Raw genomic sequence first — 15,958 nt, 5'->3', positions numbered from 1 at the left:
AAGTCCCCATTAATTCCTACTGCAGTGCTTTGAATGATAGCAATGGTGATTTCCTCGAAACAAACAACCCAAAATAAAGTCAATACCGACTATAAACAAGACTAAATCCAGAAGTCATTACAATTTTTAGCTTTTTACGCGGTAGTATCTTCCTTCCCTCCTCTACACCCTCTAGATCTAATTTTGTTCCGCTCTGGCCTTTGTAAACAAGGTAGAGACGTCATCAGCTTTTTTTGGACTCCATTGATTCTTTTGGAATCTATTGCTCCTGTGGACCTATTTAACATTTAGTACCCTCCTACATGTACTTTAGACAGTTAATAAAATAATAAAAAACTCTCAATTACATCTCTCTCTCCTTCTCTCCAATATCTCTAGCATTATTTACGCAGTCCCTAAATTCAATAATCACCAATCTGAATCTCTCATACCTAAAAAAACGTGTATGAAATGAAACATGCATACAAAGAGTTCTTTCTTCTAAAAGCAATAATGCAACTATTGGGGGAAAATTGTTTAAAAAACTAGAATTGGCAAATATTCAGAACTCTATATCATTTGCTCAATATGTTCATGAATGTTTAAAAAAGATTTCTATATGCATTCATCTAAGGCTATTATTGCCAAAGTGCTGAACATTGACATAGCAAAAGGGAGATAACTCTTATAACTAAACACAAGAAGAGAATAGGAAGGAGACGTACTGTTAGAGTTGCCTCCCCTGTTGTTACCGCCCCTCTTCTGTCTCTGGTATTTAGCAGAACTCTTTCTTCTCCTCCCAGCATCCTCACTCCCACAGGATCCAGAATACTCTGTCACCAAAAAAAATATATGCCTGATGATAATAATTAAGCTCTTTATGATTAAATTAATATGTATATATACATAATAAAATCCAGACAAATATCAAGTTTTTCTAAATAGCACTTATTTGCAAAATTTAGAAATTTGTATTATATGGGCAATTTAAAAAAAATGTCTATAAGGACCAATATATTTAACTCCTTATTAAGTTTTTGGCCTAATATTTTCAATAAAATATCTAATAACTGATTGCTATACTTTATTGGTGTTGAGATTATTTTTCTGAAGCTTTAAAATTCTGCAATATTTTCAATGAAATAAAAGGATCGGCAAATAAATATCCACAAAACAACTTTGATTTAGTTAAACATAACTCCATATAAAGTGCTCTTAAGAAAGTACCATGCATTTGAGGAAATTTAAGTGGATCATTATTCTCCTGCCCACTCAACCCAAAATAAACCGTTTTCAAATATTTCTCCACAAATCTTGGTTACTAAATCTGTCAGTGTTGCAAAGTTCTCCTGTATATTTCACCAACTCTAATCATTGAAACTCTTTTATCATTCAAGAAAAGAATCTTCATTGCAAAGTTCATGCAGTCGACCTTTCCTAAATGTCAAAGCAATTTTGCTACTGGTATTGAAATACAAATTATATATACAGTGTATATCTATTTATAATCAATTTCCAAAGATATATTTTATTCTAGTCCATGAATATGAAAAATATATAAATTATCCGATATTTCATTTATGGACTTCCTGTTGCTTTTCTTTTAAAAATCCTTTTATAAAACAAGATGTTTGAAAAAAGAAATATCTATTCATTTGGTCAATTTTGTAGCAATAGTCAAAAGAAAACAAAACTTTTGCATCAATTTCAACATTTTTATTCCCACAGTCATTTGTGTATTTATGTTTGTATTTTACAAACAAAGAACCACCAACTATTTTTTATTAGCTAATCTGCTATTCCAGAAAAGCTGAAAATAGCAAAAAAAACTAGAACTGTCCAAACGGGACAAAATACCCCCCGCTGGGTTTTTTCAGAAGTAAGTTTTTCCATAATAAAGATATGCATCACACATGAATTATGAAATTTTTCTTCCAGTGACCTTGAAATTCCCCAAATGACCTTGGGTCAGGGTCATGACATACCCTTGGGTCATGGGCAATCTTTGTGTGAAATGAGAACTTACCTAGTTTATCCATAAGAAAGATATGGACCGGACAGGAATTTTGAACTTTTTCTTCCAGTGACCTTGAACTTCCCCAAATGACCTTGGGTCAAGGTCATGACAAACCCTTGGGTCATGGGCAATCATTGTGCAGAATGAGAACCTACCAAGTTTATCCATAAAAAAGATGTAGACCGGAAACGAATTATGAACTTTTTCTTCCAGTGACCTTGAACTTCCCCAAATGATCTTGGGTCAAGGTCAAGACAAACCCCTGGGTCATGGGCAATCCTTGTGCAGAATGAGAACCTACCAAGTTTATCCATAAAAAAGATGTAGACCGGACACGAATTATGAACTTTTTCTTCCAGTGACCTTGAACTTCCCCAAATGACCTTGGGTCAAGGTCAAGACAAACCCCTGGGTCATGGGCAATCCTTGTGCAGAATGAGAACCTACCAAATTTATCCATAAAAAAGATGTAGACCGGACACGAATTATGAACTTTTTCTTCCAGTGACCTTGAACTTTCCCAAATGAACTTGGGTCAAGGTCATGACACACTCTTGGGTCAAGGGCAATCTTTGTGTGAATTGAGAACCTACAAAATTTATCCATAAGAAAGATATGGACTGGACACAAATTATGAAAATTTTCTTCCAGTGACCTTGAACTTCCCCAAATGACCTTGGGTCATGGTCATGACACACCCTTGGGTCATGGGCAATCCTTGTGTGAAATGAGAACCTACCAAGTTTATCCATAAGAAAGATATGGACCGGACACGAATTATGAACTTTTTCTTCCAGTGACCTTGAACTTCCCTGAATGACCTTGGGTCAAGGTCATGACACACTTTTGGGTCATGGGCAATCCTTGTGTGAAATGAGAACCTACCAAGTTTATCCATAAGAAAGATATGGACCGGACACGAATTATGAACTTTTTCTTCCAGTGACCTTGAACTTCCCCAAATGACCTTGGGTCAAGGTCATGACACACCCTTCGGTCATGGGCAATCTTTGTGTGGAGTAGTAGATTCTAATGTCCCTCAGTAATAAAGATATGGACCGGACATGTTTACACAGACAGACAGACAGATGGACAAGGTGATTCCTATATACCCCCCCAAACTTCGTTTGCGGGGGGTATAAAAATGCATTATTATTTTTTGACAGAGAACTTTTTTTTAGATCATGAACATATTCATTTTCCAAAATGAATATATTCATGGTCTAAGACAGTCAGGTTTTTCTTTTTTAACTATAAAACTCTTGTCTTAACTATGCATGCTAAAATTGAGCCATTTGCCTACAAAGTAGTATTTTTGTCCCCCGCTTGAAAAGTGGGGGATATTAATTTGGGTTTGTCCGTCCGTCTGTCCATCCGTCCGTCCGTCTTTCTGTCTGTCTGTAACGCTTTCGTTTCCACACGATATCTCGAGAACCCTTTGAGCTTTTGCAATGAAATTTAGCATAGCAACTCCCTATGGACTAAAGAAGACCCCTATTGATTTTGAGGTCAAAAGGTCAAAAGTCAAGGTCATAAATAAGCAAATTCTGTCTGTTAAAACACTTTCGTTTCCACACGATATCTCTAGAACCATTTGAGCTATTGCAATGAAATTTTACATAACAACTCCCTGTGGCCTAATAAAGACCCCTATTGATTTTGAGGTCAAAAGGTCAAAGTTCAAGGTCGTAAATTCATACATTCTGTCTGTGTGTAACACTATCATTTCCGGGCGATATTTCAAGAAGATTTTGAGCTTATGCAATGTAATTTTATACCAAAACTCCCTAGGACGTCTCTCGCCCCTCTCAAAGTGCCCCGCCCCGTTTGTTTTATTAGTATTTATAGTATTACATGTCGCTATTTTTAGCGCAGGGACATGAGGAGAGTTATTGCGTATAAAACAGGTTCTCGGCGGACTTTATGTTCTTATTACATCTATTAGAACTGTTTAATAAAGTCTAAATAAATCAAACACCATGGATTGTGTAAAATTTTGAGAATACAGAACATGAATATATACATGTATGTGACTTCAGTTCTGCATATACTTGAAAGGATGAAAAGCGATTCCGTGGTCTAGTGGTTATGTCACTCGATTCACATGCGAGAGGTCCTGGGATCGAATATCGGTCCATCCTTTCTTTTTTTTTTTTAATAAATGATAGTATTCAGCATGTGAAATGAAAAATTTATGAGGTTATAAAATCATCATTACAGTGTGATAAATATTCCATATAAAAAGAATCTTCTATACACATAATACAGAATAAGCAATCAAATCTTTATATGCATATTGACATACATTTATTTTATTTGCTTCAGTATACATGTAAACATTTAATAATTCTACAAATTCAGTCAGGGGGATCCGACCTTTTCCCTAAGCGGGGGACACGAATTCTCTGAATTAGCTTGTTTTAGTACTTTTTTCACCTAGATAAAAACACGGGGAAACACTTGAAACAACTTACAAATCATTAGCCTACAATATATTTCAGAATTTAGCTAGTATCCACATCTTTCATAAAAAAATAATTGATATATTCTTGATACTTGTATTCTTTTCATTCATTTTTTTTTTAAAAGTCATAGGAAGAATTATCTTTTTTGAAAAAATATTTCCAAGGCATGTTTTGGTCAACATTTGACCAAAGGAACTTAAATATTATGATATTATCTACATCAAACTGAATATATGTCAGCTAGAATTTAAGAAAAGAGAATACTGTGACTTCATATATATTTTCATTCCTGGAGGGAAAAATTTCATAGAAACCTACAATTTGGTTGATAATTCATGGATAGCTCTCGTCTTACTCCATAATTAGTATAATTTTTACCTTGCGGATCACCTAATTTTGTGGTCGGGTTCAACCAGTGAAAAATGATAAAATGACAATCTTCCTCCCCGTGGTGTTGAGGAAAAGCCAGTAATGCGTACCTGAGCTGACGGGACTCTGTGTCAGCCATCGTATGTCATCACTGCTTCTGTCTCCCGAGTCTAGCACCATGTCGTCACTACTGCCACCAGGTAATCGGATAATTGGTAAGGTCTTTGAACGCTGAAGCTCTCGGCTTTGTCGCCTTTAAATAGAAAAAATAAAGGAATTAGTATTTAGTTTGTACTAAAATTGTCCCTGGAAAAATCTCTGAGCAAATTGGATTCGGATGTTAATGAAACATGGCTAGGTGAATGAAACTTCTTTTTTAATTAAAGTATGTTACGTTGAACTTAATTTCCATAACAATGTATACAAAAATCATAGCTTTTATTCAAGATAAAGTTACATTATACGACAAAATGGGAAGGGGTAGGGTAAGATCAAATGAATTGACCTTGTAGAAATTTAAGGGACTTTTTTACTTAAAGCTTCACAGTGAGAAAAAAAATTTAAGTTCCTCAACTTAAATTATAATGGGGATTTTTTTTAAAGGGGGGGGGGGTGTCTGCAAACACAATAAATAGCCTAATTTACTGAATTTTGACCTATATATCAATCTAAATGCTTTTCCTGACACAGCATATTCTGCCTCAGATCAAAATGTCTATTCATTTTCTTGGCTTTGGGTAATCTACTAAAAATGTTAATGATTTACAGACCAATAGCAATCATTTTAAAGCAAATATAATGATAACAGAAGATAGACCCCAAGGATTTCTCTGGGTTTTTCCAATGCCCAATTAAAGTGCCAGTCTATCTTCTGGTAGTAGAGGTACTAGTGGGACCAGCCAGAGTTTGATGAGAAGAAAAAATGAGGCTAATTTTAGGATAGAGTGCAGCCTGCAGTCCACGCAATTAGGCTTGCTCTACATTCTGTGCTGGTCCTTGTTAAGAACTACCGCTCTTCTTCGTGAAAAAAGTAGTAATAACTAAATAATGAGAAATGACAGGCTAGCAAATTACTTCTTGGGAGGTTGATAAATGTGAACATCGGTGACAGAGTGAGACATTTAAGCAAGTCTCTTTCCAATTCCATTTCTTCTAGAATCGTTTTGCCCCCAAAATGAATGCTTGCATTGCTATATTGCCTGAAAACAATATTCCATATTTCTTTTATCACATTGGTCAAATTCTTGTATTTTGTTGATTTTAGGTCCTAAGCAATTTCTTCACAGATAAATAACAGTAAATTAAAAACATGAATTATTCGGTATTTTTAGATTTTGTTCTTTCCTTTTTTGCATTGAATTTGGTAAAGATTAAAAGTAAAGATCTCTGCGGAGAATGAAAAATAAGGCTGATATGAAGGCAAATTTCATAATAATCTGTTTTAGCATTCTAGATCCTTTACAAACTGTTTGACAATTTAAATGTCTATTTTTTTGGAGCAGACTTTGTCCTAAACAGCCTCCGCATTTCCTGCAAATTTGGTAAAGATAGGAAATCCAAAATTGCATTACATGTATTTCTGTATATATTATGACCACAGGAAAAATAAATACATTTGAAATTGCTTTGGAAGATTAAAATAAAATCTATTATTTCCACCAACCATGCAAAAATTCACATTCTTTTTAATTCCCAATTAAGTTTAAACAATTTATAAAATCCACCCCCTCCCCCACCCTTTCACAATCGTTACATTTAATATTTTACATGAAAGGGAAACCTTTCTTAAAGATTTGCATTCAAAAACTATGATCAACAGCAGCAATTAGTGTACATCTTTCAGTATCAGAAACTCTGGCTTAAAATAGTGAACAATATAGCTGGGGATCCTGATTCCCATTCCAATAATGACCCGTTCTACGTGAGATTTGGCAATAGTTCCCTTTTTGACCTCCCTTCTGACGCAAAATGCCAAGTGAGCTCGAGCACGTACACCACTGACCAAAACTTCCTTATTTATTTCCATCATATACAGTTTCCAACATGTTTCCCTGAGCCGAGATGGCATAAATTCATTAAAAAAAATGTATCAATAAATGCAGAATCACACCGAGGGGGTGAAAATTGGTGTGAAGTAAGCTCCCTTGAGAGGAACAGTATAATTATAAATATCAAAAAAATCAACCATACAGAAATGTGTTCAGAACATGAAATGAGGAAAGCAATAGTTAAAATTATTTTATAGACTGATTGCCCGCAGAAACCAAATACCCCGAGGAAATAAGGCTCATAATAAACAGAACACAGCGTATCAATTGGTAGTCCCAGTTTGGCTTCCAATTTTTTTTTTTCTTTTTCATGCAAAAGAAAGTGAAAATGAATGCTAGAAACATCCAACATTCTATTAGCAAAAGTAAAAATAAGAATTAAAGGAATGATAAACAGAACAAAAATTAAAAAAAATTATTTTATCTTTTTCAAAATGAAAGAAGGTTAAAATTGTAGACTCAAAATTAGTTTAAAAACATGTGTACTAAGTATGTCAAATTCAAACTTTACAAGAGAAAGTTTTGCCATTTTTTCCAATCCTTTATATTTCTTTTTACAATACCTTATATTATTTAGCTAGCAACTCTGTTTAAAATAACAGTTAATTTGTTGTAAATATTGCTAACCAATTTAAATACACCATGAAGTCATATCCCTACAATATAAGATAATGCTGACTATGCATTTAATGTAGCATAATAATTACTTTCCAGTTAACTTTGCAACGAAAAATAGCAGAGACTCATCAATTAAAACCAGCTCATCTCAATCTGTCACTTACCGAATAGTTTTCTTAAATGAGGTCCTTATCCGACTCAATAATGGTATGTTCAAAAGTGTGCTCATTTTTGTGTTCCTTAATTTGAAAAAAAGACCCTCCACAGTTCTTCTTACACCGAACGATTTTGAAATCCCGTAAAAAAAAAAAATAAATAAAAAAATACACAGATCAAGAAATGTCAAGTGCTAACAAGTTCCTTGTAAAAGAATGAGAATTGACAGCTTCCAAAGTATTTTGTATTGATTGCAAATTGACAGAAGTGAACTGTGCCTGGTAGGGACTCGTAAATCAGAGTAACACGGGACTCGACATCGTTTTATGTAGCGTGGACATATACCCTGCTCCTGAAGAAGACACAGAACTCCTACATCATCTCTAACTTATCAAAGAATCACCAATCAATCCGATTGCTACATAATGTGCTGTGGGCAAATAGTTTTATTTGGACTTATATAATTCAATAACGGAATTACCTTACTGAATGGAAATAAAAGATAAAATGTCGGCGATCAATAATTGCACTATACCAAAAGTATGCTTTGAAAAATCATATACATATATATCAAATTATCAGATTTTCATGTGATTAGCTTTGGTAATTAACAGTTGGATTTACCAACACAAACTTTTAATTTACTTATACAAATGTATTGTGGAACATAATTCATACAGTTTATAAAATTAATGACATTTTCTACTTAAAAAACATTTTCTGACACAAGAACTCTAACTGGAAACTGCAAATTAGAATAATTTTGCAGCTCTCTAAGTGAATGAATCTCGATCAGGTCATTTCTTTTTAAAAAATGTTTGCCCTATCCAAATTGACTGACCAAAAATTACATGGGCATTTCCCCTACCTACATACCCAGTTGTTTTATCTAAGTGGAGAGAGGGCAAGCAATTAACATTGTTTTAAAGATGGCTTTACTTGAGTAAAATTTAAAATCAAGAGATGTTTGTAAAACCTTTATGCCCCCCTCCCCCAAACTGGAATTTTTCTAGGTCCAAGGGACATAACTCTGTCAAAAATGGCTTGATTGTACCCAAAACAAAGCTTGGCCTAGATAATATTATGAAAAATCTGTATACAGAATTTAATTTCAGTATGTGCAACCTCTGCAAAGAAAATGAATGGAAACTGCAAATAATTGGAATTTTTCAAAGTCCAAGGGGCACAACTCTCTCAAAAATGGCTCGATCGTACTCAATACAAAATTTGGTCTAGATATTTTTATGATAAATCTGTATACTAAATTTCATTTCAATATGTGCAACCTCAACAAAGAAAATGAACGGAAACCTATGATGGACCAACAGACAGCAGCAAAGCAATATGCCCTCCCTCCTTTCAAGGGGGCATAAAAATCAATACATTTTGAGGCTTTAGACAACAACACTTATGGGTATGTGTACTATTATGATGTTACAAAGAAAAGTAGTTTTAAATTCAGATTTCGAAGTGTATGTTATGACACCGACATCCAACTTTAATTCTACCACAATTATTGCCGAGATCAAAGAAAAGCCGTGGACATTATTCTCCAATAAATCATGAACGTCATCAAAAAATTATCAGATCAGAAACACGTATCAAACCTGGACAATTCAAATGCATGTTTGGATGTAGAATGAAATACTTGTTTAGACCACATCAACGAGTCATCTTTTGCAGTTTAAACACTATAAATTGCTTAAAGTTACTGATGAATGTTGGTTTTTATAGCCATGTGGGGCTATTCCAAGGACCTCCCTACACATTTAAACATGATTTTAGACTTGTCCCAAGCAGTAAAACAGGAACATGATTTTGTTATTGTATATTCATTAAAATTAATCAATACATATTACAAACAAATTTTTTATTTAAGAAGGCTATTTTTAATGCAACAAAAGTGCAAAATGTCTGCATTCCATACACCAGTGAGCAAACAAATTTTTCCTCTGGTGTTAAATGGAACAGCGTAATAGAGACATGGTGACCTAATTCGTTTCTCTATAGAGGAAAGGATCACCACATTTTAGCAATCTTAGCAGAACAGAAATAAAGTCCTTGTTGTCGTGAATGATGCAGGGTAACCTCATCGGTCTCAAAATGTTGTTTGAAATACAAAAGCCTTGGCTTTTATCTTTCAAACAACTTTTCTCGACCTCGGAGGTTATCCTGCAACATTCACCAAAACGCAGACTTTATTTCTTAATTATACATTCACTGACAGGCAAATTGTTTATTACTACATTTTTAAAAACTACTTTTTTCATAAAAAGGACCAAGACTCTCTGATGAAGGGGGGGGGGGGGGGGGAATAAGTTTCCTTCTTTTCATAATTCGTACCAAAATATTACACAAACTTAAAAATGTAAAAAAAAAAAATGTTTGAAAATGCTTTATTCATCCAATTAAATTGTTTAACTCGGCAAAAACCTATAGACTGCAACTCGATCCTTTAATACCTAAATTTTAAGATATATGCATTTTACATTTCACAATCAAACTGCACTGCAACTACCTCTGCAGAAATCCATTGTGACCCTGACTCTCTGCTCGGCACATATATCTCAACATTAACAAGGAATTATTAAATGGTATAACTTGGTGCATCTTAGAGATAAGGCTGAATATAGCATCCAAATCCCTCTATCAGCGCAGAAACAATTACCCATGCCTTATCTCTTTCCTATAACATAATATGCATTTCTTTCAAATCTAATTTCACCCTGCAAAGCTATAAAAATTGATCCGAGATTTCAGTGACGCTGAAAGTAATGAAATATAACACATGCAATCAAATTTGCCATGAACTCAATTTTGAAATGAGGCATTGAGCACTAGAATGACTCCTAAAAATTGAGCATGTTTTCCAAATTTAGCAACGGTCAAATAGATAACTTACTATTCTTTCATAGATAGACTTTAGTTATCAGTAAAATTTATATAGGGACATGTGCAGTTTTTTTTTTAAACTACAGGTTCATGAGAAAGTTACTTGGGTCATTTTATTTTATTCTACATTTATATATTTGTTTAAACATTTTATATTTGTTTAATAACAAGCCCCAAAACCTCATCGTCGAAACCCATGGGTGATCTCATCTTTACTTATAATCTGTGGGCAAACTAGCTGAATTATCGCCATAAAATATGCTAATTTGTTGTTTATAGTCAACCAATCAGAAAGTTGCAACTCTTCAATTTTGAAAAATATGTTTATTCGTTCGCTATTTATGGTAAATATTTTGACGCTCATTAATTAAAACATGCAAAGTTTGATTAAGAACAATTAAAGTCAATTCGTACACAGGTCAATAACATTAATACCCGTCAGATATCACATAGGAGTACCTCTTTCTAACTGCAAAATGTGCCAGTGAGTGGATATATTAGCTGTGTTAACTACGGGCATTATGTAACTTGAACTGTAATTCATTGTTTGCCATCGCGACTCTCTGAAGCAGCCAATCAAATGACCAACGCATATTTAATTACATAAGATGATTTTTTGGCGAGTTTGCCCATGGGTGATATTATAGTCAAGACAAGATCACCTGTGGGTTTCCAACAATGTAAAACCCAAGCACTCTCCTAAATTGATTTGATCATATACACATAATGGTTCATTTTTCTCACCACTCTTTTATCTGCAAAAGCTTTTTATTTGATAATTATTGAATTGTTTAACTCAAAATTTTTTTTGCGAAATTATAAATTTTTCTGAGAATAAAATATTTTATTTGTTTCTTTGAAACATGCCAAACACAAAATTGAGAAAAATGAGGTCAAAGGCAAAAATGCTGATGTTATTTAATAGCTTTCATCAGTATGTTTGAGCAAATAATGTTTGATAAAAAAAAATACAAGATGTGTTTGTGAAACACTATGCACCCGGCAGCAACAAAGTTAGAAAACACATTTTTAGCATATAGGTCACACGCAACACATCACCACCTTGGACATTCATTGATTAGTGGTGCACAATCCTTTATTATTATGGTGAAGGTTAAAAAAAAAAGCATTTTAAATGAACACAGTCAACGTACAAGTATGACCATGGTGTCATGTGTAAGGGCTTAAAGATAAAAAATCTGTATACCGATTAAATTTCATTTTAGTATGTGCAACCTCTACAAAGAAAATGAATGGAAACTGTTGGTCAACCAACAGACAGACAGATAGCAGCAAAGCACTACCGTAAATCTGGAAAATTTTACGTCGATTTTATTTTGCGAATCTTGGTCAAAATGCTATTCATTAATTTTTACGTTTCAAAATTTTGCGAATGACCACTACTTTGTTTACATTTTCTTATTGTTGAATTATTTTTCACCACCTTGGACATTCATTACAGGGTGCACACACCTTTTTGCGAATGCAATGAACTGGGCGCAAATTCTGTATACCAATTAAAAATTTATCTACAGCAAAAATTTCCAGATTTATGGCAAAGCAATATGTCCTCCCTTCTTCAAAGGGGGCATTAAAATAAATTTTATGATTTATATTTTATTATATAGATATTTAGGATTATGATAACTAAATGTTTCAAAATTCATTGATGTACCTTAAGCGCTTTTAATTCCACAAACTTTATGATAACCCCTTGTATGTGGAAACTTATTTAAATTTTCTTACAAATGATTAAAGTTTCTACTTTAAAATTTTTGATAAATTTTGTTTGTATCATGTGTCCTTAACACAGAGGGAAGTATATGACTGCAGGAGTTGTTTCTCTTTAGTATAGCACAACACCGATCAATACTATGTAGAATAAAGTTATCTTCCTTTCCCTGCTAAAGAAGATAAAATATGCAATAATCAATAGCAATTATATCATTTTAATGATAAAATCAAGCACATTTTTTTTGTAATTCCTAATATTGGATGCACCACCTATTTTCAAAGTATCCCCAGCTGGTTTTCTGATGAACTGTCCTCTAAATTTCCCTTGTTGTCATTTGAATTCAAACCATGCTTAGCTTGCTGGTTAAACGATGGAAATACATGTAATGTTGAAGGGATGGCCAACTACATCGCATGAACTGTTATAGTGTAAAAAGTGAAGATATCAAACAGTGATTGGCCTAAAAAAAAAAACTAAAAACAAAGGAATCAGGTGCCTACAAGGAGTAAACATCCTCTGTTGATCAGTCACACCTGCTTTGACCCCTATGCATTGATCAGGCAGATGAAGGATTGTTGAAAGCCCTGTAAGATTAACTTATTTGTCAGTGCCCTTGGTTTAAAAACTGATTGTTCTGAGAACATACCCTTGAGTATAGAATAAGTTGGGAGATGTTTACTCTGTATGTAGGTATTATCAACAAATTACTACATTAATAAGGAAAGTTGATAACAGAAAAGTTATCACTTTGTTTGTCACACAATTTTACTAGTTGTAAGTTATAGTCCTTATTGTCTTTAGTCAGAACAAAAGTGGTTTATTTCAAGTCCACTGGTATAGTGAAAGAGGACCAATAAATATTTCTCTAAATATGAACACAATCATTCCCAGATAAAAACTTCCATTCAAAGGATGTACAAAAGTTGACACAGATGCCAACTCTTGACTCCAGGGGTTCAAAATTTTTTTTGTCATGGTCAAGTCCAGGACTTGAGGAGTAAATTTTAGGCAAGTCCAAGGAAGAAATTTCAGAGTCCATATTTACCTATACATCATTAAATTTATGTAACTTATAATTTATTTTCATTTGTTGCATTGAATGAATAAAGACTATATGTATTAATATATGTTTTATTTGTCCTCCATAACTGTCATATATTTCAACACAATACCAGACTGATAGATTACTTGTACATTACAATAACTTTTACAAATACTCACTACTGAATAAACCATCTGTTACAATAAATAGAAATTAGAATGTGCTGTAAGTCACAGCTAAAACCGAAATTTAACAAACTCATTGCCGTTTGTCATATAGGAGGAAACATGAGGAATTGCGTAAAAGCAAGAGTCTAACCGCAACGGAAAATAAAAAGACGGATTGTATTTTCGAAACGTTCGTAATGTTTTATGGGTATTTTAACGCCCACAAACCCACATTTTTACTTAATACATTTGAGAATTTGCTTTATTTTTAGCTTTACGATCATTTTTTTAACTTATAAAAAAAGATAAACAAAAAACATAGCCAAGTCCCAGGACTTTGGCGAATTCTAAATGCCGAGTCCGGATCCAGAATTTGTTAGTCCGGGACGTCGGACTTGAGGATTTTTGAACCCCTGGACTCGTGTCAAGGTTCAAGAGTACCAACTTCTTTATCAAACTGATCTCAATCATGACATGGAACTGCTAAGACAATGGCTGTTCATCATGTCTGCCAATGCATACTCATCCCTACATCATCAATTTTGTCTCCGCTGAACAAACAGTTCATCTCAATTGCGAACAATATGCTTCACTATATTTTCATTTCATAAATTCTTTGTTTTGAAAAAAAAATCAATGCTTTGAAAGGATGCATTATTGTTCTTGCATGTGCAAGCCAATGTCAATTTTAATGTGAAAAAATAACTGGTTTTCCTGGCCCCAAGAGATAATGATGTACAGATAAAAACACTATTTGGCAATATAGAATGTAATAAACTTTGATAATATACATTAAAGCTTAATTGGTATGAACACAGCTATAACAAATTCACAGATGAAGTGAAGCTTTCCTAGGTCCCCAGCAAAATTCCTTACAATCCTTTGCAAAATTTTATGTTTCTATTAAAACGAATTGTGATATAATGGAATTATGGATACTGCAAACCTATTTTTAGTTTTGTTCAGGTTAAACATAATTTAAATCTTTTGTAACAAGTTTTCAAAAATTACAAAATTTAATACATGAAAATGACATTATTTTGGATATGTATTTGTACACTGAACTCAGTTGATAATAAAGCCTTAGTTATTCAGGTGTTTTTTATTAAAAAATACTGTAAACCAACTTTTATTTGCATACGAGAAATTTTAGCGAAGTTCGCGAGAACATCGTCATCGCAAATATTTCTTGCAGTGAACGGGTCCTTAATGTCTCTGTGTCTACTAACAACAGATAAAAAATGCTTGATCGCGAAAATTAATTGTCGCGAACTAGATTATACCCCGGTAAATTGTGAAATAAAGACGTTGCGAATAAAAGTTGGTTTACAGTAATTGCTTCCCAAACAAAACTGATAGAAGCACTTGAGGGAAAATGTGTCCATGCATTGCTAATTTGCAAAATTTTTTCCATAGATAAAACGAATTACAGATATAGAAAAGTAAATTCAAAGGTCCCCAAGAGTTCACTATAACTGAGTTCTACTGTACTACTGTTCAACTGAAGAAAAAGTAACAACTACAATTTACTTTTTATCATACAGTAAAATATGGTTATTCATTGGCCCCCAGCTGATATCAAGTTAATAGCAAACGTGAGGCATATTGAATTTGCAATGCTATAAACGTGCTTAACTGTATGAGGGTATAACAGTAGCATATTTCAATTAAAAATATTTTTACTGATCGACTTAAGTTAAAACAAAATCCAAATGTGTTGTCTTTGAGATCATTATTTAGATTTTGCAACTCATCTCAATGCAATTAATAATTCACATTCAAATGAACGTAATTTTGTCAGATTGTCAACTTTCTCATACATGGAATTGGTAAATATATTCTCACTATGCGACACACTGTCTCACATCAAATCCAATATCTGGTTGGAGACACACTTGATTTCAATGCCAGAACTTCAAAAACTATTTCTGCCCATTTGCATTAAATTATTATAGCAAAAGAAGTATGATGAAACTTTTCATATAAAACATCACTGAAAAATTTAATAGCCAAACCCCAAACGCTGATTTTTTTTTCTTTCTCCTATCATATTTGATTTTTGATGATAACCCACTTTTGAACTAGTTAATAAATAATTTCCATGTCAATTTCAAAGACAAAAATTAAAAGTCAAATACATGCAGTTGAACCTCATTATTTTCAAGGAATTCTTAAATAACAGGAATATGTTGAAGTGAATTTTTAGTCTCAACCACTTTTTCTTTATACTTTTAATTTTTTTAGCTTAACTTTGTTCTGCAATAAAGCATTGTATAGCTGTGATGCCATGACATCATTAACATAACTTTAATTACAATAATCATCATTATGAAATTTAGTCTTTCTTCCCAATTTGAAGGTTATAAAATCCTGTCTATTTAACAAAATGAAATTTTCCATCATTGCCTTTTATCGTAACCTTGCTTGAAAAGCAGGGATAATTACAGTGATGCATCTGTTTGTCTGTCCT

The 15,958-nt window shown here is 33.2% G+C and overlaps 1 protein-coding gene across 1 annotated transcript in view; it reads right to left on the bottom strand.

The window, feature by feature from the left end:
- Positions 1 to 15,958, bottom strand: part of LOC134229457 (ankyrin repeat and fibronectin type-III domain-containing protein 1-like) — an 83,900-nt gene that overhangs the window by 33,529 nt on the left and 34,413 nt on the right. Inside the window, exons 4-5 of the mRNA XM_062711208.1 lie at positions 4,941 to 5,083; positions 705 to 812 (exon numbers count right to left, since the gene is read on the bottom strand). Coding sequence (XP_062567192.1) covers positions 705 to 812; positions 4,941 to 5,083 — 251 coding nt within the window. The remainder of the gene's footprint in view (positions 1 to 704; positions 813 to 4,940; positions 5,084 to 15,958) is intronic.

This window comes from Saccostrea cucullata, unplaced genomic scaffold, assembly GCF_032062105.1.
Source record: "Saccostrea cucullata isolate Sc308-1 unplaced genomic scaffold, CSIRO_AGI_Scuc_v1 ctg477, whole genome shotgun sequence".
In the NCBI taxonomy this organism is placed as follows: Eukaryota; Metazoa; Mollusca; class Bivalvia; order Ostreida; family Ostreidae; genus Saccostrea; species Saccostrea cuccullata.
The sequence above is the reverse complement of the archived record's forward strand: the minus strand, read 5'-3'. Positions and strand labels throughout refer to the sequence as shown.